Below are 26,578 nucleotides of genomic sequence, written 5' to 3'. Positions count from 1 at the left end.
GAAACCAAAGTGAGATTCTAGCAGGACTTCCTCAGCAAGAGGGAAAAGACAGTTCAGGAGGATGTGGGCAAGTATTTTCCCTGCTGTGGAAAAGAAGGCGATACCTCAATAGTTCCCACTCAGACTTACATCCTTACAAGTTTGTTACAAATTCATGAATCATTAAATATATTCAGCTAGATTAAAAAAATTCTTATTCTAACACGTATTCGTTAGAAAAAAGATATTATACAATGGATTAAGAAAGCAAGTCTTCTTTTTAATATTTAACTAAAATATTTTCCTTAACATATAATTAAATACAATTCACATTTACATGAAAGTCTCATCACCAATTACAAACTTTGTTTAAAAATTGTAGTTCTCAAAAATAATGAATCTCCATGTAATTATACGCAAATACAAATTTGCATACATAATTAAGTACTCTGTGACTATTTTTTTTTTCAATAAGTTTAGTATTACTGATCTCACATAATCTACCAGGATAATTACATCATCAGTTCTTTATGTGAACAGACAAAAAGCAAATTAAAAGCCGAGTAAGTTAGTTACGCCTATAATATTTCACAGTATATTCAGTAAGGCTTTCAATAAATCTTAATAAGACTTTCAATCGGAAAAAAATGTTTTAGTTGATCTCTTGACTTTTTAAGATTGAAGGACTTAAGCAAATCCAAAACTTAAATAAATTAAATCAAAAAGTATTTTTCTTGTAAATTAACTACTGCATTCTCAACATGGAAGCTGAATATTCTAGCCTGTTAAATCCGTGAAAGTGGTTAGAGATAATATAGTTTGTTTGAAAAATTAGCTATAGAGACCCCTATGTTAACATGTTACTGTAACAGAAATTCCACGTGCATAAAACTACTTTACATTCAAGCTGATAATCTACAGAACAAAATGCAGTAACTCCAACGTTACAAGAAGAACTACAGCTCCCCAGTGAGTGCTCAGAAATTCTAAAATTCTATAGCTTTCCTATATTCTTATATCTTAGGACCTCAGGCACCAACCAGATAGAAATCATCCATTAAGTATTTTGGCTGGAGGCCACTTGCTGAAGTGGGGGACCACTTGTGACTGGAAGTCCCGCCCCCTAACCCCTGACCTTTGCCACCAGAAGTCCCTCCTCTTGTCCCTGGAAGTACTCCCTTTCAGCAAGGGTTTTGCCATGGCAGAACCAGAAAAATATCAAATTATATTCTAAAAATTGAATATATACAACATTAATTTGATTTCAAAAAATATTTTTGTCCTGATTCACGTGTTTGTGTAGTGTACATATAGGTGATTGCACAATTGCTTAAAATGAAGTCTTACTCTTGTATATTGTAGGGGGAGGAGTGGGTATAGGTTTGTAGGGGGCTATGAGGGAGGGTGTGTGGGGATGAGGGAACACATGGGTATATGTGCGGTGTGGGTGGCTATGGGGTTTGTGGGGGGATAAATGGGGGGAGGGTGGCTGGGGTGTGTCAGGGGGTAGGGGTCTGCATGTATGGTAGTGGGAGGGAGGATGTATGGGTCCATGTGTATGGTGGGATGTACATGTGAGACTTGCCCTATGAACACACGCATGGTGTGGGGGGGAGGTGAGGGGGCACTGGTTGTGAGCAGGCATGTAGGAGCGCAGCAACAGCTGGGCAAGAGCATGGGGCTTGCGCTGATGTCCTGTAGCCAGGGCTGGCAGGGCCCAAAGCAGGGAAGCAGGAGCACGAGGCCCAGGCCAGCAGGGGCTCTGGAGCCAGGCTAGCTCCGTCTCCCTGCTGGTGCAGCCTGGCCCAGCTCCATAGACCCCTGCTGGCACAGACCCCACATTCCTGGCACCACACTCAAGGCCCTGCCAGTGCTGGCCCTGGGACACCAGTGCAGGCCTCATGCTCTTGCCCAGCAGTCATTGCGCATCCACATAACACCCCCCCACCCGCCCTGCGCAGCATTCCTCACGGGCCTTGCTGCTGGGCTCCTGGGTCCTGCCACTGACTTCCCTTCTGTCCTGCTGCCCCTAGCTCCTGTCATCTTTGACAGGCAGCCAGGGGCAGATAAATATTTGTTTTCTAAATTTTTTAGGGGTCCCAAGGGCCAGTTAGAATGGTCTGGCAGGTCAAAACTGGCCTGTGGGCCATATTATGCCCACCCCTGCATTGTTATCTTCAACATTCTCAGCAGATGCTATATTCTATTTTGATAGTATTATACATGTCCCTATGATTTACAGTAATTACTTGATTCTAAATCAACTTCAAATTTAAAACAACCCCCCAGTAATTAGATTCTAGACACGGAAAATTACAAATCTGATATAATTTTCTGTTTCTATAATTTAATTATTAGGGGGAGATCTTCTTAAATTTGTCCCTCAACTGCTCCAGCAGAAAAACAACAATATGGGGGCAGGCAAAGAGAAAACCAGAAACGAGGGGACAGGTGAGGGGTGATGGCTGGAAAATGGTATTTAGGAGGTTCCCTTTTGGAAATTGGTTATAGGTAACATATATATATGCATTAGAATAATAATCCAGAGCAGTAGCAAGGGTTTCTAAAATCCTGGTCAAGCAGTCAAACAGTTCTCACAGACTTTAAGACAAACAGGGTGTCTAGCACAACAAGGCCAACAGATATACACATAGCCTGGGAAATTGTGGGCACGTACCACACAGTTCCACAACATGAGGTAAGGTGGACCCAGCTCACAAGGCCCAAGAGAGTGGGAGCCTGAAGTTCTGATTTCGGGGAAACAGACCAAATTAGGAGAACGCCCAAATGAGGATGCATGCATGTGATCGGCTTGTGAAACAAAGGAATATGCCGACAGGACAGAACGTGGACAGTCTGACGAACACAGAAAGACCAGTCAGTAATAGCCACAGATAAAGAATCATCAGGAAGGGAAAAGAATACAAAAGGAGGGCATTTAGAGCAGCAAATGGTCCATGAGAGGGAAACACAAGGCATCATGGACAGAGAGCATACCACCAACCCGTGCCATCCATCCCCACTGAGGTGGGGGGGGGGGGGCCTCCGTATCCAACCTCCAGGTTGCTGACATCAGGCATTCAAGAGAGAACCTCAGAGTGAAGCTCGCATTCTGGACAGTTGTATCTTGACTATAATGACACCCCTAGGATTGGTAGCTATAGAATTGCTTGTACTATATTATTCTTTTCTGTTATCACTGCGTATCAATAAATTAGCCTATTATTAAATGGAAAGGTCACGGTCGGCCAGAAGGTTTTGGGTCCCCCTTGGAACAAGGCATCTGGAACCTAAATCCAGTGTCAACAAGGGGGGGTGCAGAGGTGGGGGTATGCAGTGAAAAAGGCAGACGAAAAGAAAGCAGGAGCAGGTGGGGGGAGGGGACAAGGGGCAGGAAAGGAGGTATCGTGGCCTTCATCACTTGTCCCCCTGGTGACTATCACCCCACTATTTACCTCCTTCCTGTTGTTTTCTCCACTGCCCCACACTACAGAAAGCAGCAATGCTGGGAGCCCAACTCTTCATCCCAAAGAGTTCTCCTTCCCTTTCATGCTCCCTTCCCCTCTCCTCTTTCTCCTGTTTCCTCACAAAAGGGGGAGAGGAAAACAGGAGAAAGAGGAGAGGGGAAGGGAGCACGACAGGGAAGGAGAACTCTTTGGGATGAAGAGTTGGGCTCCCAGCACAGCTGCTTTCTGTAGTGTGGTGCATGCAAACTCCTCCTTCCCCACCTGGCACCCTGCCAGCAAGGAAGAGGAGGGGAGGGATGAGGGAAGGAAATTCAGCAAGTAACATAGCTGCTGCTGCATGCTGTTCATGCCCCAGTTGGGCTCTCTACACAGCTCCTAGCTCTGACACTCAATTCTAAGATGAGGTTTTGTTTTCACAGTGATAAATGGGGAATAAAACCTCATCTCAGAATCAAGTAAATATGTTGTTTTTAAGTATGTTATGAAGTGAAATATATTTACTGTGAAACTATTACGAAGGAATGTTCATAAAACTGAAAAGTCAGACACACATATATACTAGGTAGCACAAACAGAAGACAAGAGTCAGTAGAACCAAAAACTTAGAAATTTAAGAAGTTCAGAAAAGCTTTGAAACAGGTATTGTAAGCTGACAGAATGGTACAAAAAAACAAAGATATTAGATATGCACAAACAAAAATATCTATAAAATGTAATTTAAAAAAAGATGGTATTTTAAAGGAAATCATCCTACATAGAGGTTAAGTACATAGTTCCTGGTGCAATCTACCAATTAAATGCTAAGATTTCTATGCTTACAATTGAAAATGATATTCCTAAGTCTATTTGTGCCCTTATTTAAAATCCAAACCATAAATGGCATGTCCAAAAACAGCCTTTGTAACCAAAACCAAAAAAGCACAAGCCATTCCCCTCCCTATACACCCCTACATTTATTAACAAAGCCAAAACTAGTTTCTCTAGCCCACTATCTGCCATACTTAATGAATTAGATACTAGCCTATAAAAATGTAGAGGAACACAGGAATGGAAGGAGTTCTGGGGCCACTGAGTTCACTGTGTCCCCTACATTCATAGACAATTACTTGCCCAAGAAAGCCACAAAATTCTTGTGCACAACTACAAGGCACCGTACCTTAAATATCAAGAATGTCTTACAGCATTATTCTCTATATATAAAGGACAGTCCATCTGTCTGTCCGTAACGCACTCGGAGCGCTCTGATCAGTTGTCTCAGCAGCCAATCACAATGCTTACTGAAACAATCAGTCAGAGTGCTTTACACAGACAGATGGCAAGGGCAGAGGGGTAAGAGCAGGGGTGGTGGGCGGGCGAGTCCAGTACTGCTGGTTTCGCCCCTCCCCCCCCAGTACCCCCCCTCAACTCCTTGGAGGCAGCAGCGGCACCTCCAACCCTGGATATCTAGGGTTCAATTTTTTCCCCAGGGACATTTTTTTGTTCCTGCACATGCCTGTTGCCCCTCCTCAAAGGGGTTTGAGGTGGGGCAAGAGCACATGCACGCTCGTGTGGATACACCCATGCAGTGGATCCAGACAAGCACGCAACATGCTATTTGATGTGTCATACAAGCAACCATTCACCACACTGCAAATCTGCAGTATAGCACTGAAATTTCACAAAGGTAGATCCCAGTTTGAAAAAAAACCACTGCAAAAAAAAAAAGAAATGATGTCATCATAAATGTAACCTGGCCATCTTGAGCCATGCGCCAGCTACCAGCCAGGCTCCAAGAGACAGGATCAGTGTCAGTGCTGCCCTGGGAGTCCCCAAGGACCCCAGGTAAGGCTGTTGGGGCCAACACAGATGCTGACACCAGCCTCCCATACCCCACCTAGGAAATTTGGCATGCACCAGAGAGTATGTGCAGGGGCATGCCCTGAGGCACCAAGAAGCAAGACAAATATGTGCCACTAATGTGTGTGCGCTTGTCTGGATGTACCCATAAAGGGAAAGCAGTATTCCATTGCCTTCTTGAATATGCAACAAAGAAACCCACATGGTGCGTTTTTTCTATTTTTTCCTCTCCTGTAAAATTATTTTCCTAAGATATCTATCACTGATGGCCTGCAATCAACTTCAGTTAGGTGAGCTCACTGTGGGACTCATCAGAACAAGTTGGACTATGACTATTGAGAATACAACTGCTGTAGATCACTTAGTTTATATTCAATCTATGAATTGTTTTACATTATAATCATCTTTAGCCTTTAGTACTAACCCCAGAAGTGACACGCAATTTTCAAGGTGATGTTTCAAAAACTGCAAACAATATGTAATATAAACTTAACATTAAATAATGTCATACTGAGGCATCAAAAATACCCTTATTTACCATAGTAGTATAAAGCAGTGTACATTTAGCTGCTATAAACCTGTATTAAAAATAAGCCACTATTTTTCCATTTCTATTTTTTTTTTTTTTAGCAAGAACTGCTTTTTTCTTTTGTGAAAATTTGAAAAAAATGCCAAGCAATTTTAATACCTTTTGTTGATGTGTGGGAAAAGACAAGACTGGCTATTTTTAAATACTTCTGCTCAAAAACCTTACTCTAACCATCAGAAATAGTAATGTAATTACAATTCAACTGAGAAACAATGAACCTTGAAGCATGACAACAGCCAAATGATGAACATCTGTAGACTTTGGATATACAAGTCTTTAGTTAATTTCAGCATCCTTCTACTCAAAAAGGTTTATTTGATTTTGCACACAGTACATTTGTAGGCTATCTCAGGTTTAGCAGTTTTAAATAATGTGTGAAATATTTCTTAACAGTCTCTCTCTGTCTCTCCCCCCACCCCCACTCCCCTTCCAGGATACCGGTAAAGATTCCTTTTTGTATTATGATTTAAAGATTGAAAAGGTCATATCTATTCCAGTTATTCTCCATATCTTAATTACATATGACCATGAAAAGTACTATTTCTCTTAAAAAGGTCTTTATCCACTTAAAATTTATTCTACAACGAGAAAAAATAAGTACTCTGACAAAAGATATTAAAATTTAGCATGGGAAGAGTTTGCATACAAGTGTTCACCTTAAATAACAATAAAAGGAGGAAAAAATCCTCCTGAACAAAGACCAGAATTAAAATATTTCATAAAAGCTTGATGAACGTGCAAGTAATTAAAAAAGATCTTTTACACTGAAATGCTAAAGCAATCTGCAGCAACTGCTATATAATCTACTTCCACAGTACACAAAACTAAAGACATACCTTCACAAGATACACCAGGAACACAACAAAATAGGTGGATTTTAAAGGATTTTAAAATAATGAGAAGGAAGTTTTAGGCTAAATATTGAGGAGGACTCTTCTCAGCAGCAGCAACACCATGACCACCCAGTTGTACTACCAGGCCATAAAATAGGATCCATGCCATTCTACCATTCAACATCAGGCTTTGTACTAATGAGTTAAAATAGTTTGTGATTTTCAGGGATTAAGATTAAAAGACATTTTGGCTCCACACAGTTTAAGATAGAAATGTAGATACTTGGGGGGGAAGGGGGTTAGATAATTAATGTATTATATTATTGTATTTACCCAAATCCAAGATAACTTTAAATTTAAGATGACCCTGCCAATAATTAAATTCTATACATGGAAAATTATACATTTGTTATATAATTTGCCATCCCCCCCATGCCTGGCCCTGCCAAATTGTCCTCCTGCTGCCTGCCCCTACCCCCACCATGCCTGCGACTATCTTCCTGCTGCCTGCCCCCAGCACATCTCCTGCCCCCATTCTTGTACCTGACCCCTGTTGACTGCGTTCTCCTTACCTCCTATGCCTGTGCCTGCCCCCAGTAACCTTGCTCTTCTGTGCCAACTGGCCCCTGCCACTCCCTTCAACCCTCTTTAACCCCTCCCCCCCACAACTTACCTTCTCTTGTTTTGTTCTAGTACTGGGACAGGCAGCTACAGCAGTAGCTGCAGTGACAGTGACCCTGCTTGGCCAAGTAAAGGGAGCAGTAGCATCTCTGAGCCTGGTCTGATCAGGGCTGGACAGGCTGAAGCCAGAGAAGAACATAAGCAAGAGTGGATGGAAGCAAGCAGAGAGCAGGCGGCAGGCTGTGCAGCCTCCACCTGAGCCATATAGGCAGTTCTCCCCTGCACTCTCCTTCCCTTCACACCACTCATTCTTCCTCCTATGTAGCAAGCCCCCTCCCCTGCCACATGAGCCACCCTGGCCTGTGGCAAGCAGCAGCTCAGCTCCAGCTTCAGATCTGAGCCCAAGACAGAAGTTGGAATTGAGCCATTACCAGAGCTGAGCTGTCACCTGCCCCAAGCCAGTATTTGAATCCAAGATGAGGCTTTTCCCATTTTGTTGGGGGAAGGGATCAACTTGAAATCAAGTAAATGTGGTATTAAGCTACCTTGCCATCTTCCCCAATAAGCTTTAGAATATTGGGTTCCACCAAACAAAAGCAACAACAAACAACAGTAATATGTTAGATGGAACAATGATTCTGTCTTCAAAATCCATGTCTTAAAAATACTACAGTCAACCCTTAAAAAAACTTTTAATGATATGATTCATTAAAAACTCTGCTGTTTTAAGTTCAAGAGAATTTTTTTAGATGAATGAAGTAGTCTAGCTCTTAATTCTGATGCAATGACCTGTGTTGTATATACAAGGACAGTTATTTTAAGGAAGGTAGGAGTTGTGATCCATGAGAATGGATTCATGCTGCTTAAGCCACTAATATAACACATTCGTACTCTCTGAAGGGCACATATCACTTCTCATATGCTGGTAGCTGTTATGATTAGGAAGCAGGCTATATAAATTTCACCTACTGAAGCCGCTGTTGGGTAACAAATGATTAATGATCATGTGAACTCAAACATGTGGTGTGGATACTTATTAGTTTAGCTTACATAAACAACATATAAGGGTTAATAGCTTTTTTTAAAGAAGTAGTTATGCCAAGCTGAGCAGGACACCCATCCTACTTAGGCATTAACAGCAAGAAAAGTATATACTTTAAGCCTGCATGAAATGGCAATTGTTTTCGCCAGGCCCCTTTAAATCTATACAGGTAGCTCCCATCTTCTGCAAAGCAAAAAATACCCTTTAACCTGTTACTGGATAGTTCCCAAGAAAAGGAACCTTCAACTTACTTTTAAAAGTTATTTAAAGTAGTAAAAATGGTCATAAAATTCTTGATTTTGTATAACATAAAAAGGTCCTCTTTGAATCACAAGGGTAATTTTGTAAGGTGTTGACTGTATAAATATACAGAAAGACTACACGGGAGCAATTTGACTGACACAACCTATCACAAAAACACAACATGGAGCTCTGCAAGACCACTGAACCCAATGATGATGAAAACAGCATAACTGTGCCTCATGATGAGGTAACTAAAACTTGCTTGGTTATTGTCTACATACTAGGTATCATACATTTTAACTGAACGTTGATAATTCACATCCTAAAATTCTGTTAAATAAAACCTCAATTAAATAAGCTGGTAAATACATATGGACAGTATCCATCACTTAAGGCTGTCCAACTTCAAAGCAACTAGGGGCCACCTACCCCCCAGGCTGGATCACCAGAGACCACACACCACAGAGGCACCCTTAGAACCCACCACAGATTGCATGTCCTGCATGCATGCATGCAGGCATTGCCCCACACCACTACACCACATGCGGGCAGACATTCCTCAAAACGGTCCGTTACCCTGTCTCAGTTTCAGATCCCTGTGGCCTTCCCTGTGGCACCACACAGGTGCTGGCTTCCCAGGCACTATGAGCTGTGCTGCACCACACCATGCTGCCCTGAACCCTGGAGTGGGGGCATGCACCAGATGTCAGGGAGAGAGGGTGAACCCTGAGCCACTAGCTGGTATTGCAGCTATAGCAGTCCAGGCAGCATCACCCAGGTGATCTGATTCATTTATTTGTTTTCTAAGGTCCTCCCCAACCAATCCACTGTTGGCCAACAAACTAAAATTAGGTTATCATATGCACAAATTCCATTAGTTAAATACCATGGTAGGGTGGCTACACATTGTAATAAGGAGCCAGCTCCAGTCTCTGTTCTAGGTGAGAAATATCACAGGGCCACAGTCAGAGAGCAGACTGACTTGAAAAAACCCAGTGGGGCTGTGTGGCCACTGGAGCACCCAGAAAAAGGGCCCATGGGTGGTCCAGGGCAAAGGAGCGTGGTCCCAGTTGCACACAGTCATGTGTGGAGGAAGCCAGCTCTTATTAGTCCTCGAGCATTCCAGCAGGTTCAAAAACAAGGAGTCAGTGCACACTACCCCAGAGAGGGGAACGCACAGAGGGTTTTGGAAATGCTATGCATGACACATGGAGATGCAAAACCAGGACTCCAAGTTGCAGCATGAGTCCAGTGAGATTTCCTGAAACAGGCAAAGTTTAGGACCACGCTAATTAGTGAGACCAGATGAGTGAAGGGGAACTTGACCAGTGGGAAGGAAAGTGCTGTTTCCTGGGGGGTAACAAACTTAGAGCAAGTAGCATCAGACTGTTGATTAAATGATGGCACCTCATGCATCAATTGGAGAGAGGGAGACAATTAATGTAATTAGTATGAAGGACAAAGACTGATAAATTCAGGAATAACTAATTGATCTTCGGTGAATCAAGAGAGACTGATGAATTCATTGACAATTAAATTGCTAATCTGTGGATTGGGTTGGATTGTGAAATTCATCAATAATTAATACAGGATTTAATGGGTTATTAACTGATCTTTTGTGAATTGAGGGAGGCTAGTGATTTCACTAATAAATAATTAATCAATCTCCTGTGGAGCTAGTGAAACAGGGGGACTCAGTGACAACCAGATAATATTCTGTTCTGTGAAAGAGAAACTGTTGAATTCACCAATACCATGTATGGAGATACCATACACTACAAGAGACAGTGAACTTCACTGATGTTTGACTGAACTTCCATGACACTAGGAAATAAAGTAGTTGGCGATCAGCTTTACCATCTAGACCAAGGACTGATTGAGATACCCTACGAAAGTCTTGGGGGCAGCAGACTGAGTGGCATTTGCTGACTGAGGGGTTCAGAATTCCAGAGGTAAGGCTAGAAATTTGAACACCCAGTCAGGTGTAGTAAGAAGCATGGTGTAGGAGTGGAAGGTGCTCTACGAAGATCATCCAGGCAAGATCAAAAGGAAGTGGATCATCCAGGCAAGATCAAAAGGAAGTGGAGGTGGAGACCCAGTACACCCAGATGAGAGAGGTGGTCCCTTCCACACCCTTCTCCTTCTTCGTTACATCTCCAGTCCAACCTGTCTATATGATCTGCTCTCAATATTCTGCATAAGTCACTGCTTCTGGTGTTGGTATTGCCAGATCTTGTGGGGTATGTTGTGGCGCTACACAGAATCTCAGGAAATGATCCATGGTTTGCTTCTACTGACGCACACATTGGTCAGTTGCATAGAGGCCCCATGTTTTCGTGAGAAAGTCGTATCTGCTGTACCCTCCAACACACATGCATTGCTTTTTCTCCACAAATTTATATTTGTCATCATGGTTTTTTTGTTACCTCTACAATATGCATAAGCCACCAGATTGTTTAAAAATACTGTATTGCACATGTTGATTTTATGCATCTTCTGTTCAGTTTAATTTGATTTTTTCTTTTACTTGCACAGTGACAGAGACGTGCTGGTATGTCCTGGAGCATGTTTGAAATGAGAACATTCCTATAACATTCTGCAAGAGTACATGGTACGTCAATTTCTTAACCTTAGGTTCGCTAATTGTTTTAGGCAGCAAGTCCCCCTATTTTTGAAGTAGTAAGTTAGTTGTGCATGACTGAGGAACACCTCGCAAGGTGGGAAGGTGGGTCTTTCTGAAAACATTTGAGCACCACTCAGCTCTTCCTTCTCCCCCCTGCCCCCACTGTCATAAACTGGAGAAGTGATGGTATAAACCAAAAGAAAACCTTTCAAATCTCTTCACTGAGATTAGCACTTTTTGCAAGCATCCAAGTGGTCTTGGGCATAATAGGAAGAATCTTACATCAACCTGATTTAATAGAGCAGTGAAAGCCAACCTTTTTGGCAGGTGTGCCACAAATTATCTCTGCACCCTCCCCAGGTGCCACGCTGATTCCCTTGCTCTATCGAAATTGCTGTTCTGTTTTTCTACTCCCTGCTGTATCTATTGCTGTGCTTCCTGCCCTCTCCTTGATCCACCGTGTGCCACACACAGAGGCTCCCTGAGCCACTTGTGCCACAGATACTGCAGGCTGACAACCCCTGATGTACAGCATCACAGATATGGCACAGGCAACACTACAATATGCGTTTAGGAAGGTTCAACATGCCTTCGTACATACTGCCATAAATTTTCGCGTGATAGAGTTTCATCTCCTCCAGCATCCTGACATCATGTGTCTGGAGGTAGTCAGTATGGGCTCATCCTAATAAGGAGGTACCCATCACAATTATCACTACTGTACAGAAACAGACTTCTGACTACCCCCTAGAGGAGGAGAAATGCACAGGTGGACTAAAACTGTCCAGTTTAGCAGATATTTCCCTAAAGGGCAGACACTTCAAGCCATGACTGAATGCACCAAAACTGAAGTCTGGCATACTGACTCATGAAGGTAAAGATAGTCTGAGTGTTCATCAACAATGTTAAATCAGGAAACAGTAGTCACACTGTAGTGAGGAGGCTCTCTTGATACCTGCTCGGAGGAAGTCCATTTCACTAGCTAATTATCTAGATAAAAATAGACTGTCATCCCTTGATGTCTGAATGAGGGCCACAACCAAGAGTATGTTGGCAAAGAAAATCCAAACAGCAGGCACTTGCAGTGACCCACCCCAAGTTGGAGGTATATACTCTTAGGAGGTCTGATTGTGATTTGAAAACAGGTATCCTGAAGGTCAAGGCAGAAGAATCAATTCCCCTCCTGCAGATTGCATACCTATCTTGAATTCTAGTTTGCAAATGAAAGAACTGAACTTTATTAAGTCCATCATTCCCTATTATAAGCAGCCTGCATTAGAAAGGAGGAAAACTCTTACCTAAACAAAAATCTCATGAGAAGAAAATTCAACTGAGGAGTTGCTTGTGATGGGCAGTGAAGTGAATTGGAACATATAAATAATTCTGAAAGTATTCAATAGCCATTGGACCCTGGAAATTATGGATCGTGTTTAAAAATGGTAGGCCAAGTGATTGTTGAAGGAATGGGAAGAGGGGACAGCCCCTCTGGGGACTGAAAAGAACCTCTCAAGGTTCCTTGCTGCCTGTTCCTGCATAAGAGAGCAGACTCTATGGCCGAAGATTGATTTCTCAGATGAAAGCTCTGGCATTTCTAGTGAGGTCTCATAGGTCAGAAGGTATGTAGAGGAGGAAGAGGGAAGGGCAACAGGGAGGCATACCCCAAAGCAAAGGATGACTGGTACTTGTACCTTTGGAATTTTCTGGCACATCAACAGCATCACATCTTGTGATACTGAAAATCCTTCATAGTACTCTAAGCTTCTCTGGGAAATCTGTAACTCTTCAGCCTTGAAGAACATCTCAGGGCCCAAACCTATGACCATGAAGTAGGAAACAGTGTCCCATCATAACCAGATCCACTTATTGGAATGTTTTAATTACTGCATGCCTCTCAAGTAGGAAGACTGGAAGGGCTTCTTTGGATTACTCTGGTAAGGGTACCACTGTATGCTGTCAAAACACTGGTATATAGGGAAGTCATATCTGGTCAGAAGTGCTTGATAATTAGCTATCTGGAACTTGAGGTTAGCAGACCAAAACAAAAACCAACCAACCAACCCCCCCCCCAAATAAATAAACAAACAAACAAACAAACAAACAAACAAACTTAGGGTCAGAGAAATCAACACATTTTGACTTTTATTCTTTTGAAAAAGTGTGGAACAGCCTAGTCATCTTGTTTGTCAAAGGTAACACCAAACAGCAGGACACCAGATGCATGTAACAATACCCAGCCTCCATAGGAAGAACGTGATACTTCTTGGCTACTTTCCTTTCAGGTGCAGAGAAAGAAGCCAGAGTCTTCCAGATCAACATGGTTAGGTGCAGTATCTCCTTTAGCAGGGTCATAGTGCTGTAGTACATATACCAACCTATAAAGATGATCACTGACTTCCTCTAGTGAGGACTGAAGGACATGGCCCATATAAGAAGGCTGGAAGGTACATCAAGGGTCATACAGTCCAGCTGCCTGCACAAAGGCAAGATGTGCTATTTCTAAACAATCCCAAATGAATGCTTATCCAGCCTCTACTTAAAAGCCTCCAATGAAGCAGATTCTATAAAATCCTTGGGCAGCTTGTTCCACTGTTCTGACAGTAATAAAAATCTAGCTCCCCCTTCTAAGTTTTAATCTACTTTACAGTTTAAATTGATTGCTTAATTTCCTGCTACATGTCAAATCAGGTTCTGAAAGCCCCGGTGAGATGACTTAAGGGCAAGAAACTTATCTGGTGAGTACAAGAAGAAATTATTAGCTTTTTGGAAGTCGCAGTCTCGAATCTTATTCAAAGAATTCCTCTCAAATCACGGAGCAAATCAACAACTGGCCTGAAAGACTCTGTGAAGGCAAAGCCAAGGAGAGGATGACTGGACAGCCCAACCTGTCCCCACCTACAGAAGGACCCGTTCCCAAAAGGATCACCACAGATGAGCCAAACAACGCTACAACCCCTACAGCAATATAAATGCAACTTGAAAGATTAGTTTTATTTCAGGTTGCTTTATGAGATGCTCCCTGGTTTCAAAATCTAACTTCTCAGCCTCTTCCCACCCCACTAACTGAGACTTCTACTTGAGCATAATTTTCCCAATCCTCTACTCCCATCAGAAAGTCTGAACTGGTCATTCTGTATCAAAACAGATGGAGTTAGAGGTGTGCTTACAATCAGCAAGCAGTCATTTTCAATTTATTTTTCCTGATGCACTTTTTAGCTTTCTTCATAAAATTATTGTCATTTTATTATAAAGTATATGTCAATTTACTTCCTTCAAAGCCGACGCAAATGTAGCTATACAAATCAGTCAAAGAAAGGTGATAAGAGAACAAAAGAACCTGTATTACACGAGTCAGGACACTTAACATACCTAAGTTTGGATTGTTTTCTGATGCTCAAATCTGTCCCCAACAGGTGGCACAGCATGCCTTGCAAATAATGACAGATGCTTTTAAAAATAATTTTGTACGTGCTTTACAGTATATGCATACATTACTGATAATGATTCTGAATGGAAGCATAGGTCCATTAAATCTCAGCAGGACCTAGGCTTTGTAATTGTATATTACTTTGTACATTAAGACAAGCAGCAATTTATACTTTTCAGATGTGTTTAGCATCTTTCTTTTTTAAAAAAAAAAACAACTGAAATGAGTTTGTTCTTTTGCTGAATTTCAAGAAAACAATGTTCAACTGAATAAATGTATGGACTGCATAAAGTTAACAACATAACTTTATTAATATTAAACTAACATAATTTATTTCTGTTTAGATAACAGTATTAAAGAGATTAATATTTGTTGGATTCTCAGACTTATGAACCTTGATGCTTCTACTATACAAAAGGAATAGTCTTTGGCATCTTAATGCTAAACACACATTTACTGTTATAGAAATTTACAGGAAAAAATATTGATGTGTAGTGTGGCTCAAAGTAAATGACATTATGCTAGTGCACTACTGGCAGAGTCTGTGTGTACATGCAGATATTTACTAAATGTTACATAAATTTAAACACAGCACAGGTTGACCATCGATTGATGAAAAATGGACATATTTCAGATCAAGAAGATAAGGAGACTATTGCTCATGGGATTATGCTTCCTGGCTGCAGTATTTTAACAGCATTTTGTTTGAAGAAGTTAAAGAGCTCACCAAAATATTTAAATTAGGCAAAAACACCTGCAACTCACATTTCACCTGCAATTTGCAGACCTGGCAAAGGACAGATTCATGAGCAAGATTTATTCACTGGAAAATCTTTTAAAGCCAACTGGCAAAACTGAAGAATGAATAATCCACATGCAAAAAAATCATTCAACCATCCCCATTAAAGGATTGATAGCACAAATGAGCTCTTTTATTCTTAGAAGGCTAAACAAATATTTTTCAAAAGAGAACTAAAATATCCAGTAAAATAATGTTCAATATTTTAATATCCAAAACTGAACATTTACTGTACAAAATGGTTAGAAAAACATTACGGACTGAAGAACTAGCTTACAAAAAATGTTTAACTGTTAAGATATAGGAAGTCTATCAGTTTAGGTATTATTAATATCTAAAATGCTTCAGTATAGGAGTCTGTACAAACGTGGTTCTACAAATGTTTGGAATCAGCACACTAACCCCAGATATAACTCTTAAAATAATCATGAAGGATAAACATGTTCAGAACACACATTTTTTTAAGGTTGGAAAAAACTCAGCAAAAATATAATTTAAAAAAAAATAAATTATCTGTATATTTCCAAATATCGCAATGTCAACTTGCTTGCCACACAAGTGTAATGTACTGAAAAAGTATTCTTCCCACCTTAAATGCACTGACTGTGTACCGTATAGCTTGGTGTGTTACATAAACGTAATTATGTTCATATAAATAAATACACTTGCACCAACACAGCTTCCTAAAACAAGCAATGCACTCTTTTATATATTCAATACATATTTTCTAAGAATGGGTCTGTGTCATTTTTTCCACCACTGGAAGTCTTTTAATAGAATCAATTTTGTTTCCTATTTTATAACCATTATTTATTATGACCCTAAAAAGGAACCTAGAAAATATGTGAAGTATTCAAAATGTAAATATGTGCAAACAAAGATAAAATATGCTGTAGTAAGCACTGGTGCAGGAAAAGCTTACAATATGTAAAATGAAAAGGCAGAAATCATCTTTTCAAGATGGTTATCCAGTATTAACCTATTTAAGATATATTTGTCCCCTATCTCATCATCGACAGGCCAGTGTCACAAATATATGCTTAGTTCTGCTTGGCATCACTTTGTTAATGCTCTGTTCATTAATTTAGCAAACTATCAGGAGAATATGTTTAGAGTGGGCAAGCATTATCTCTTGAATTTCATTTAATTAAACTCTGCTATAGCAATGTGACAGTCAGCATTTCATGAAGAGAATTATTTTAAGGATGAAGGTATAAAATATTTCAGTGTCCTGATAAAACATGAAAGCATAATCTAAAATTACCCTTACACACACTGTAAATTATCTATAATATTAAAGATGTTACATCCAGAGTTAGTAATTAATTGGATTCCACAGAGAAATTATTCAAGCATTCTTGATAACAAAATGATGCACAAAGGCACAAAACATAGTGCCGAAGGACAACCATAAACAATCACTCTGACTCTGCCGAATTACAACAATCATTGAGCTTAATGCAAAATGAATGCTGGCTGCCTTTTGTATATGACCATTACTCTGCTGCAAAGAGATTGCCATTGAATTTTGATTATATTGCCTTAATAAAAAGTAATGAAAGTGGCTCATGCTCTAGTGGCTTTCCTTTAAATGATACACAGCACTGATCTTGCAAAAGCCACTATGCCACGGGTTGATTGAGTATGACACTTTGTCTGAGAAAGGCTGTGTTACACTGTCATGGTAGATAACTACACTGATATTGGCTGGACTGCTCACAAAGCTTTTAACTAAACACTGTTGATGAAGCAGCACTTAGACTCCAGGTTAGCTTTTAAGACTTACCATCAATCCGACGAATAAGTTCTTCCAACATTTTCACTTTCTTCTGAATCCCTGGCTGTGCAAAGGTATAGTTGTCCTGAGGAGACAAATATAAAAATACATATTGGCAAAACATAAGGTTTTTCCAATTGCTTATTGAAATGCACATATTGGGTGTTTGTCTCTCTAAAAAATAAAAATTCTCTAGGAAAGTGATTTTTTTTTAAATCAAATCTCTAAAGTCTTTTATTATTAATAGAAAATAATCAGTCATTCCACAGACACAGTGATAATATCCAGTGGCATCTGTTACAGTTTTGACTGCTTCACCTTAACTTTACTCACTAAATTCCTCCCCACTGAAGTTTAGGGCACTGTTCTAAACCACTGATTCTCAAAAAGGGTGCCATGTGATCATTTTTAAGGATGCCGTGGGCCTAGGGTGTCACACAAACACCTACACATGATTCATAAGCTAAACCCAGAAATTTCAAATAGGAATCCACAGTGTTAGAAACATTCTGACCTGTGGTGGTCTTTCTAAGTTCTTTGCAACAGGAGATTTGCTCTATTATTTTTCCATAGTCAAAAAACACCAGGGTCAGACTGATAGGGATTTTGAGGTTTTTTGCCTTACTCCGTAAAGGGAGCATGCCCCTCTTTCTTGGATCTCCCATAAGTACTTTAACAACCCTTGAAACAGCAGAACATAGGCCACCGCTGGCCCCCTACTACAGCAGGTTTGTGTTTTAAGGCTTTGTGGCCATGTGACAGGATTGCCTGTGCATTTTTAGTAATAAGTTAAACAAGGATGTGTTTGGGGTGATCCTGCTTCAGGCAGAGAGCGTTAGACTAGATGACCTCCAGAGCTCATTTCCAGCCTTACTTTTCTATGATTCTAGAATTCTATGAGTGAAAGCTAAGAGCTTATATTTTCCAAGGGCTGCATTGAATCTAAAAATGTTAAGAACCACTGTCTATAAACCTCTGAATAGCTTGCAAAAAGTGCCTTATTGGAAAGATAATATGACCTGCCATACAGAAGATTCTATTATTTCACTGAAACATTGAATTTTAACCCCACATTGACATAAGAACCTCAAAATTCCTAGTGACAGGAAGTTTACTTTCCAAAGTTCAGATAAGTATCCTTAAATGGTATAATTAGTTACAAGTGCCACTTCATTTCAGCTATGGCAACATACAGCAGTTGACAATCTACCCTCAGAACCCAGGACATAAGAAAAACTGAGAACCCCAATGTAATGTGCAAAAGCTTAACCTGAATGCACAACTATAGTAATTGGATATGCAAATTATTATAGATGTACACTCCCGGGCTTCAATATACTGATAATCAGATATCTTTAAAGTGTACAATCTATTAACATTGTTTATTATATCACAAAAGAAATGAAAACCTCCTGCCTACACTTAGACTTGGCAATCTTTTTTGTAGAAAAAAAAAGCCATTTAAAGATTCTGCAATGTATTTAAATGTGCCACTCATCCTTCAATCCTTTCCAAGTGAGCTTATGATCTTTCAGCATCATGGTTTCACATGGAAAAATTAAAAGAAACCCCAGTAGCAATACATAATTTGAAATAATGAAATTGTTTTCCTAAAACATAACATATGTAGAGTAAAAAGACATTTAGAATAGCAATGCTGTGCTCTGTTAGTTAATCTTCTTTTCTTCCATCCTGCAAACAGCATCTACTGATAAGCATGCAAGCTAGATACAGGTGAGTGTTTTCCCCTTGCTCCCTAGATTACATAAACCTTAACCAGACTCATCCACTTCTTTTGCAAAATTACCAGTGCCATAATGAAAGAAAAAAAAATCAGTATGTAAGAATAAAAAAACCTTAAACCAGCATGAACAGTGCTGCTAAGACCAAACAACATGAGCTAGGCCCCGCAAAAATTTGTGGAACTGGCTTGTACTAGTTCACATTAAAATATATACATATATTCTCCATAAATTCCCCTTCATGATCTTGGGCACACCATATTCTACTTTTCCCCACCTCTACTCCTTCCTTGCTCCATATCTTGCTTCCTGGTAGTTCGTTCCATTTGCCCCATTTCATCTACTCCTATCCCATTTCTTTGCACCTCTAAAATGAGTTCAAAGAGATGGGAGGTTGTGGAGAGTAGTGAAGTGATGTTTCTTGGTTCACAATAGATTTCCTTTCTCTGTCACTTACACAGTTCTATGTCTAGTATCTCTCCGTTCTCCTGCTCCTGCCTAGCACTCACAGAATTACCAAAAATATCTTCTCTCAGGGTAGGCTGACTGTAATCTCAATGGAAACAATGGGAAATTTTCTTCATCTTTATCTGTAAAACAGATGTGTCAGCCAGCTGAAGCGCAACTTGTACCTTTAGCACCACTGACAGTAATGGGTGACAGTGGCTGATCTTGCTGAAGGCAGCCTTACTTTGAATATCAAAATTGGCCCATTTAGGTAAAGACAAGACTGCATGACCAACAGCAGAAATTAGAAATTTAAGAATCCGAGTAAAACTGAGATTGGGGTTTTTCTTCTTTTGTATCACTACCAAAATCTTACAGCAAAATAAGTCTTCGTGAAAAAGGAAAGAACCAGGCAGGTGCAGAAAAAAAACAAAAAAAGTGCCCCTCTATTAGCAAATATTTAATCAGAAGTTTTAAATGATCTGAAGAGAAACCAGAGCATGCTGGTAAGTATGAGAACTTATGGAAAATAACTGAAGTTCCTGCCTTATAAACCTTGGAAAAAAAGATCCAAGTACAAATGCCTATGAAATGATGGTTGCTATAGGCAAGCAACATTTCACAAGCTCATGAAAAGGCTTGCCAACCTGGTGATAAATAGTGAGAAAAGTTTCCAAACCTCTCAACCAGCCTGAGAAAGCAAGTTCAGGATTCAAGAAAGCATCCACAAGAAACTTACCGCTAACCTTAGGTCTGAAAACTAAAAATCTAGACAAAATCACAACCATCTGACCCAACTGACCCTTCTTCAACACTTCTGCCAATAGGTATTGTGTTAGAAAGGATCATAATGGTGGCTGGAGGATCTGACAAGTTACCTTAAAATTGCCGTCTGTATATCTCCTTAGGTGATCTGGAAGACCAACAGTAAGCAAATAAACCAGTCTGCATGGAGATGTCTCTACGGGTTTCGAATTAATTTTTATTTTAAATATGAACTCCCTCACACAAGCACATCCCATTCTATTAGTTAGTAACCTTGGGAAGTCAGATTCTCCCAATACAATTCCCTACAGTGAACAGGACCACAAGGTCAAGGCAATAAAAAATTCAAGGAACTTTTTACTACATTACTGAGAAACAAGGAAAATAGCACCAAATATTAAGCATGCATTCATGAAGTTTTTTTTTGACCGATACCAATACCTGATTATTAACCAACCATATCGGCTGATGCCGATTCAGCAACCATTTTACTCTGGTTAAACTGGCAGGCTGGGGAGCAGGACTGAGCTGTGGGCAGCTTGTCCTGAGGGTGTGGGGGAGGTGACTCCCCACCACTGCACACATCCCCAGGGAAGGCATGAGCGGTATGTACTAGTGCCAATCCAATAGGCAACCAATATATCGCACCTCTAACAAATATTTGCATGAAAGATAATACCCACACTATCCATTTTCTCTGAAACCAAGGCAGAAAGGTTCCTAACAGATACTGTAAGGAATCAGAAAAGGGGTTAACGAGTAAGACTGTATATTTAGGATGCAAAGAAGGAGAAAGAGGAAAAAAAAACTGAAAGGCAGGTGAGGAAGCAGACATGCCACTGACAGCACCACTCGGAAACTTCATTGGGAGGAAGCGAAGGTAGAAATACAAAGCAAGCAATATAATGAAATTTGAAAGAAAACATTCAAAAGAACAGCACGAAAAGGAAGACAGTCCCTTCAAAAACAGACTAATGTTTGTATTTTATTGATTGTTGCGTGCAGATGCTAGTTCTTCACGTTTCTCCGTGATGAAATAGTATGAAGTTCTGTTTTCCATACCTCCCCTTTGTACAGGCTCATGGCTTTCCAAAAAACTTTATGGGGGTGGTATTCCAGACACTGCACTTCTAAAAATACTAGCCAATTGCCCATCATGAATGACAGTGTGTTTCAGGGACAGTTTACATACCCCATCCCTACTCACCCTTTGGGGCCGGCCATGTAAACCAGCTGTGGGCAATTATTTTGGGTGAAATGCCACTTACTGAGTTTTGGAAAGCTGTCAAGGGCCACATGGATAGCTCCACCCCTTGCAGATGCCCCACCCCTTTCTCACCATCTTGTGACCAGAAGTCCTGCCCCCTAACCCCTGACTTTTGCCACCAAAGGGGAGACAGAAGAAGGAGAACATCAGGAACCTGCTATCCACTGGATGTCCAGCAGTACAGCACAGGTAAGCAATAAGCAGGTAAGAAACAAGGGGCCCATTGGGCATCAGAGCTGAGGAGCAACAAAGGCGCCAGTCACAGGGCTCAAGTGCCTATACACTAATGCTAGGGGCATGGGGAACAAGAAGGATGAACTAGCACTCCTGTTTGCAGAAAACACTTATGACTTAGTAGGGTTAACAGAAACCTGGTGGGACTCTACCCATGACTCAGCGGTACACATTGAGGGCTATAAGCTGTACAGAAAGGATAGAGTAAGGAGGAGAGGGGGAGGGGTTGCACTCTATGTCAAGGAGCATTATACATCGACCCTTATCAAAATGGAATTGGAGGAAAAAGTAGAAGGATTGTGGGTTAAGATACATGGAGGTCAAGGGGAAAGGGATTTGATGATAGGGGTCTGCTACAGACCCTCACACCAAGGGGAAGAACTAGATTTGGAACTCCTGAAGCAGCTCTCGGAGACCATAAAGATTAGGGAAGCGGTAGTCATGGGGGACCTAAACTACCCTGACATCTGCTGGGAGACGCAGACAGTAAATTCCCAATGTTCACGCAGGTTCCTATCCTGTGTGCAGGACCTCCACCTGACGCAGGAGGTACATGGTCCCACTAGGGGGAATGCCTTACTGGACCTGGTACTGGCAACGGGGGATGATATGCTAGGAGACCTACAGATCAGTGGCCACCTGAGGGACAGTGTCAACCAAATAACAGAATTCACCATAAGGCGTAGAGTGGAAAAGGTAACTAGTAGGTTGGAAGTGCTAGACTTTAGGAAGGCTTACTTCAGCGAGCTCAGGCATTTAGTCAATGACGCACTGCAGAGTAAGAGATTTGGCGAGATGGAAGCCCAAGAAGGGTGGCTGTGCCTTAAGGAAATAATCTTTTGGGCACAGAGGGAGACGATCCTGATGTGGGGGAAAAGGGGCCAAGAGGCTTCTTTGGCTGACCAGAGAAATCCAGAGCAGCCTAAGGGCAAAAAGGGAGACATATAAGCAGTGGAAACAGGGACAGATTACTAAAGAGCACTGTGCCTCCTCAGCTCGCAGTTGTAGGGAGGCAATTAGAAAGGCCAAAGCTACCATGGAGCTGAGGATGGCATTCCAAGTTAAAGATAACAAAAAATTGTTTTTCAAATATATAGGGAGTAAAAGGAAGGCCCAGGGTGGAATAGGACCACTACTGAAAGGGCAAAAGCAATTGGTGACAGAAAAAGGAGGATAAGGCTTAGCTCCTCAATGAGTTCTTTGCCTCAGTGTTCCTAAAACAAGGGCAAGACAAGAGTCACAATAGGATCATAAAGAGACAATAGCAGGGTACCAGATCACCAAGCATTGACCCTGAGATAGCGCAGTCACTTGGAAGGACTGGATGTGTTTAAGTCGGCAGGCCTGGATGAGCTCCATCCGTGGGTACTGAAGGCTCTGGCTGATGTCATTGCACAGCTACTGGCAAGAATATTTGAGCACTTGTGGGACAAGGGCCGGGTCCCGGAGGACTGGAAAAGGACCAGTGTGGTCCCTATTTTCAAGAAGGGGAGGAAGAAGGATCCAGGCAACTATAGGCCAGTCAGTCTCACCTCCATCCTTGGCAAAGTCTTTGAAAAGATTATTAAGGCTCATACATGTGAGAGCCCAGCAGGAAAAATTATGCTGAGGAGAAACCTGCACCAGTTCGTAATGGGTAGATGATGCCTGACTAATTTAGTCTCTTTTTATGACCAGGTTACAAAATACCAGGATGCAGGAGTAGGGGTAGATATCGTTTACTTACACTTCAGGAAGGACTTCGATACAATATCCCACCCCATACTGGTGAACAAATTAAGAGGCTGTGACTTGGATAATTACACAGTCTGCTGGGTGGCAAATTGGCTAGCGGGTCATACCCAGATAGTAGTGCTGGATGGGTCAATATCGATCTGGAAGGACGTGGGCAGTGGGGTCCCACAGGGCTCGGTCCTTGGACCGATACTTTTCAATGTCTTCACCAGTGACTTGGACAAGGGAGTGAAGTGTACTCTGTCCAAGTTTGTGGATGATACAAAATTGTGGGGAGAAGTGGACACACTGGAGGGCAGGGAACAACTAAAGGCAGACCTGGACAGGTTGGACAAATGGGCAGAAAACAATAGAATGCAATTTAACAAGGAGAAATCCAAAGTGCTGCACCTAGGGAGGAAAAATGTCAAGCACACCTACTGCCTAGGAAATGACCTGCTCAGCAGCACGGAAGCAGAAAGGGAGTCCTAGTGGACTCCAAGATGAACATGGGTCGTCAGTGTGACGAAATCATCAGAAAAGCTAACTGCACTTTATCATGCATCAGCAGAGGCATGACAAACAGAACCAAGGAGGTGACACTTCCCCTCTATTGGGCACTGGTCAGACCTCAGTTGGAATACTGTGTACAGTTTTGGGCGCCACACTTCAAGAGGAATGTGGATAACCTAGAGAGGGACCAGAAAAGGGCCACTCATATGGTTAAGGGCTTGCAGGCCAAGCCCTATGAGGGGAGACTAAGGCACCTGGACCTCTTCAGCCTCCACAAGAGAAGGTTGAGAGGCAACCTTGTGGCTGCCTATAAATTCATCATGGGGGCACAGAAGGGAGTTGGTGAGGCTCTACTCACCAAGGGGACCCTGGGGGTTACAAGAAAAAATGGCCATAAGCTAGCAGAGAGCAGATTTAGACTGGACATTAGGAAGACCTTCTTCACAGACAGAGTGGCCAAAATCTGGAATGGGGTCCCAAGGGAAGTGGTACTCTCCCCTACCCTGGGGTTCTTCATTAGGAGGTTAGGTAGGCATCTGGCTGGGGTCATCTGAACCCAGCACACTTTCCTGCCTATGCAGAGACTCGTACTCTATGATCTACTGAGGTCCCCAACATCTATGAATCTATGGATAAACCAGAAGACCCTCCCATTGCCCCCACTACTCCTTTCATCAAGAGATTTTACCATCTTGGAACCAGAAAAATACCAACTTATATTCTAAAAAGGAAACATCTACTACATACATTAATTTGATTTAAAAAAATATTTTGTGCCCAATGTACATGTGTTTGTATAGTGTACATAGAGGTGATAGCACAACAGCTCAAAATGAAGTCTTACTCTGTATATAGTGAGGGGTGGGTATAGGTTTGTGGGGGGCTGTTGGTGTGTGGGTATGTGGAGTGAGGAAGCATGTGGGTGTGTGTGTGGATATGTGGGATATGGGTGGGTATGGGGTTTGTGGCTATCTGCTTGTATGGCAATGCGGGTGCAAGTGTATGGTGGGGTTTGCGTGTGGGACTCACACTATGAACAAACACACACATCCTCACCAACTCTGTCCCTGGCTGCACAACCACAGCCACCCACCGTATCCCTGGCTCCACAATGACAATCACACCCATCCACCGTGCCCCTGGCTCCAGAGCTACACACACGCACCCACCCAGGCCCTGGCTGCACGCATGTGCATGCACACATACACACCATTCCACCCCTGACTCCACAATCATACCCACCCATCCAGTCTGCCCTGGCTGCACACACATACCCACTCTGCCCGCAGCTGCACACCCACACCCACCCAGTCCCTGCCTGCATGCACACACACACCACTCTGCCCCTGGCTGCACACACACACGCACACACACACACACACACACTCTGACTCTGCCACTGGCTCCACAATCATACCCACCCATCCAGTCTGCCCCTGGCTGCACACCCACACCCACCCATCCACCAACTCTGCCCTTGGCTGCACACCCACACACAGTCCCTGGCTACACACATACCCACTCACCCCCCACACACACCCCCCACATACACCTGCCACCCATATACACCCACACACACCCTACCGGGGCAGCTCCGTGCTCTCTGTTCTGCTGATGCTACCAGGCCACATGGTGATGACAGTGCTGGCGGGCAGGGGGTGCAATGACTGGAGGTGGAAAGGGCTGGGCTGCTCAGTGCTGCTGAGGCTCCCACTGGGTCCTACTGCCCTTGGCTTCTGTCAGCTTTGACAGAAAGCAGGGGCAAGTCAATACAGTATTAAAGCATAAGAGCTCCCTCCGCCTTTGGTTCCCTGCCTGAGGGGGCGGGGCCCATGCAGCCAATTACCACCTGCCCTTTCCGGGACACAGTTGGCCCCCAACGTTATGGACAGACAGATGTAGAGACAGAAGTACTAAGACTTTTATTATATTAGAATTCTCTTTTTTTTCTTTCCAGGATTGGACAAGGATTTTTTTCCCCCCAAATATAATCAAGGGTTATAGAATTATAAAACAATGTGCCCCTTAATCTTGCACAGCTGTATGGGAACAGCTTTTCAGACAATCAGTTTATAAAAAAAGACTATCAAATTAAACTAATAAAATAACATTCAACAATGAACATTTCATTTATTTTCAAGGAATTCCTAAATCTTAAACAGATGATGTGAAATGATAAACTGGTAGTCTTAGTGTGGTAATTTGGCTGGAAAAGGTGCGTATCACCTATTCATCTGGCAGCATCTCCTTGCAGCATTTAATATTAGAAATTATTATCCTAAGCAAAAAAATGTTGAGTAGAACACAAGGATCTTTCCTTAACGGTTGAAATATTGCCACAGTCTCGAGCTTGTTACCAGGAAAGTCATCAGGGACTGGCAACAGAACTCTCATTAGCATCTCATCACAAGAACTCCACATCTAAGCTCCAGAAGGGGCCCAATCTCTTAGGAGTCTTCAGAGAAAAGTAACCAACACCAACACTGATCTGGGATGCCCGCTAGGCCCCTGAATCTAGGCTATCATTAACCAAAGGAGGCTCCAATCCTGCCATGTCAAACCCTCAGAACAACTACAAAGGTTCATAACAACTCACAGCAGCCACAGTCACCTTCACACAACAGCCTAGCCAAAGGAAGATGAGGAGGTGGGGGCTAGCATTAT

At 42.0% G+C, this 26,578-nt stretch overlaps 1 protein-coding gene across 2 annotated transcripts in view; it reads right to left on the bottom strand.

Moving 5' to 3' along the window:
- Positions 1-26,578, bottom strand: part of TBC1D22A (TBC1 domain family member 22A) — a 449,980-nt gene that overhangs the window by 196,808 nt on the left and 226,594 nt on the right. For both annotated transcript variants that reach the window (XM_090042105.1, XM_090042106.1), the window contains one exon: positions 17,243-17,318. In XM_090042105.1, the coding sequence (XP_089898231.1) occupies positions 17,243-17,318 (76 nt within the window). The remainder of the gene's footprint in view (positions 1-17,242; positions 17,319-26,578) is intronic.

Source organism: Crocodylus siamensis, chromosome 4, assembly GCF_052110815.1.
Source record: "Crocodylus siamensis isolate JL-2025a chromosome 4, ASM5211081v1, whole genome shotgun sequence".
NCBI classification, from domain to species: domain Eukaryota; kingdom Metazoa; phylum Chordata; order Crocodylia; family Crocodylidae; genus Crocodylus; species Crocodylus siamensis.
The sequence above is the reverse complement of the archived record's forward strand: the minus strand, read 5'-3'. Positions and strand labels throughout refer to the sequence as shown.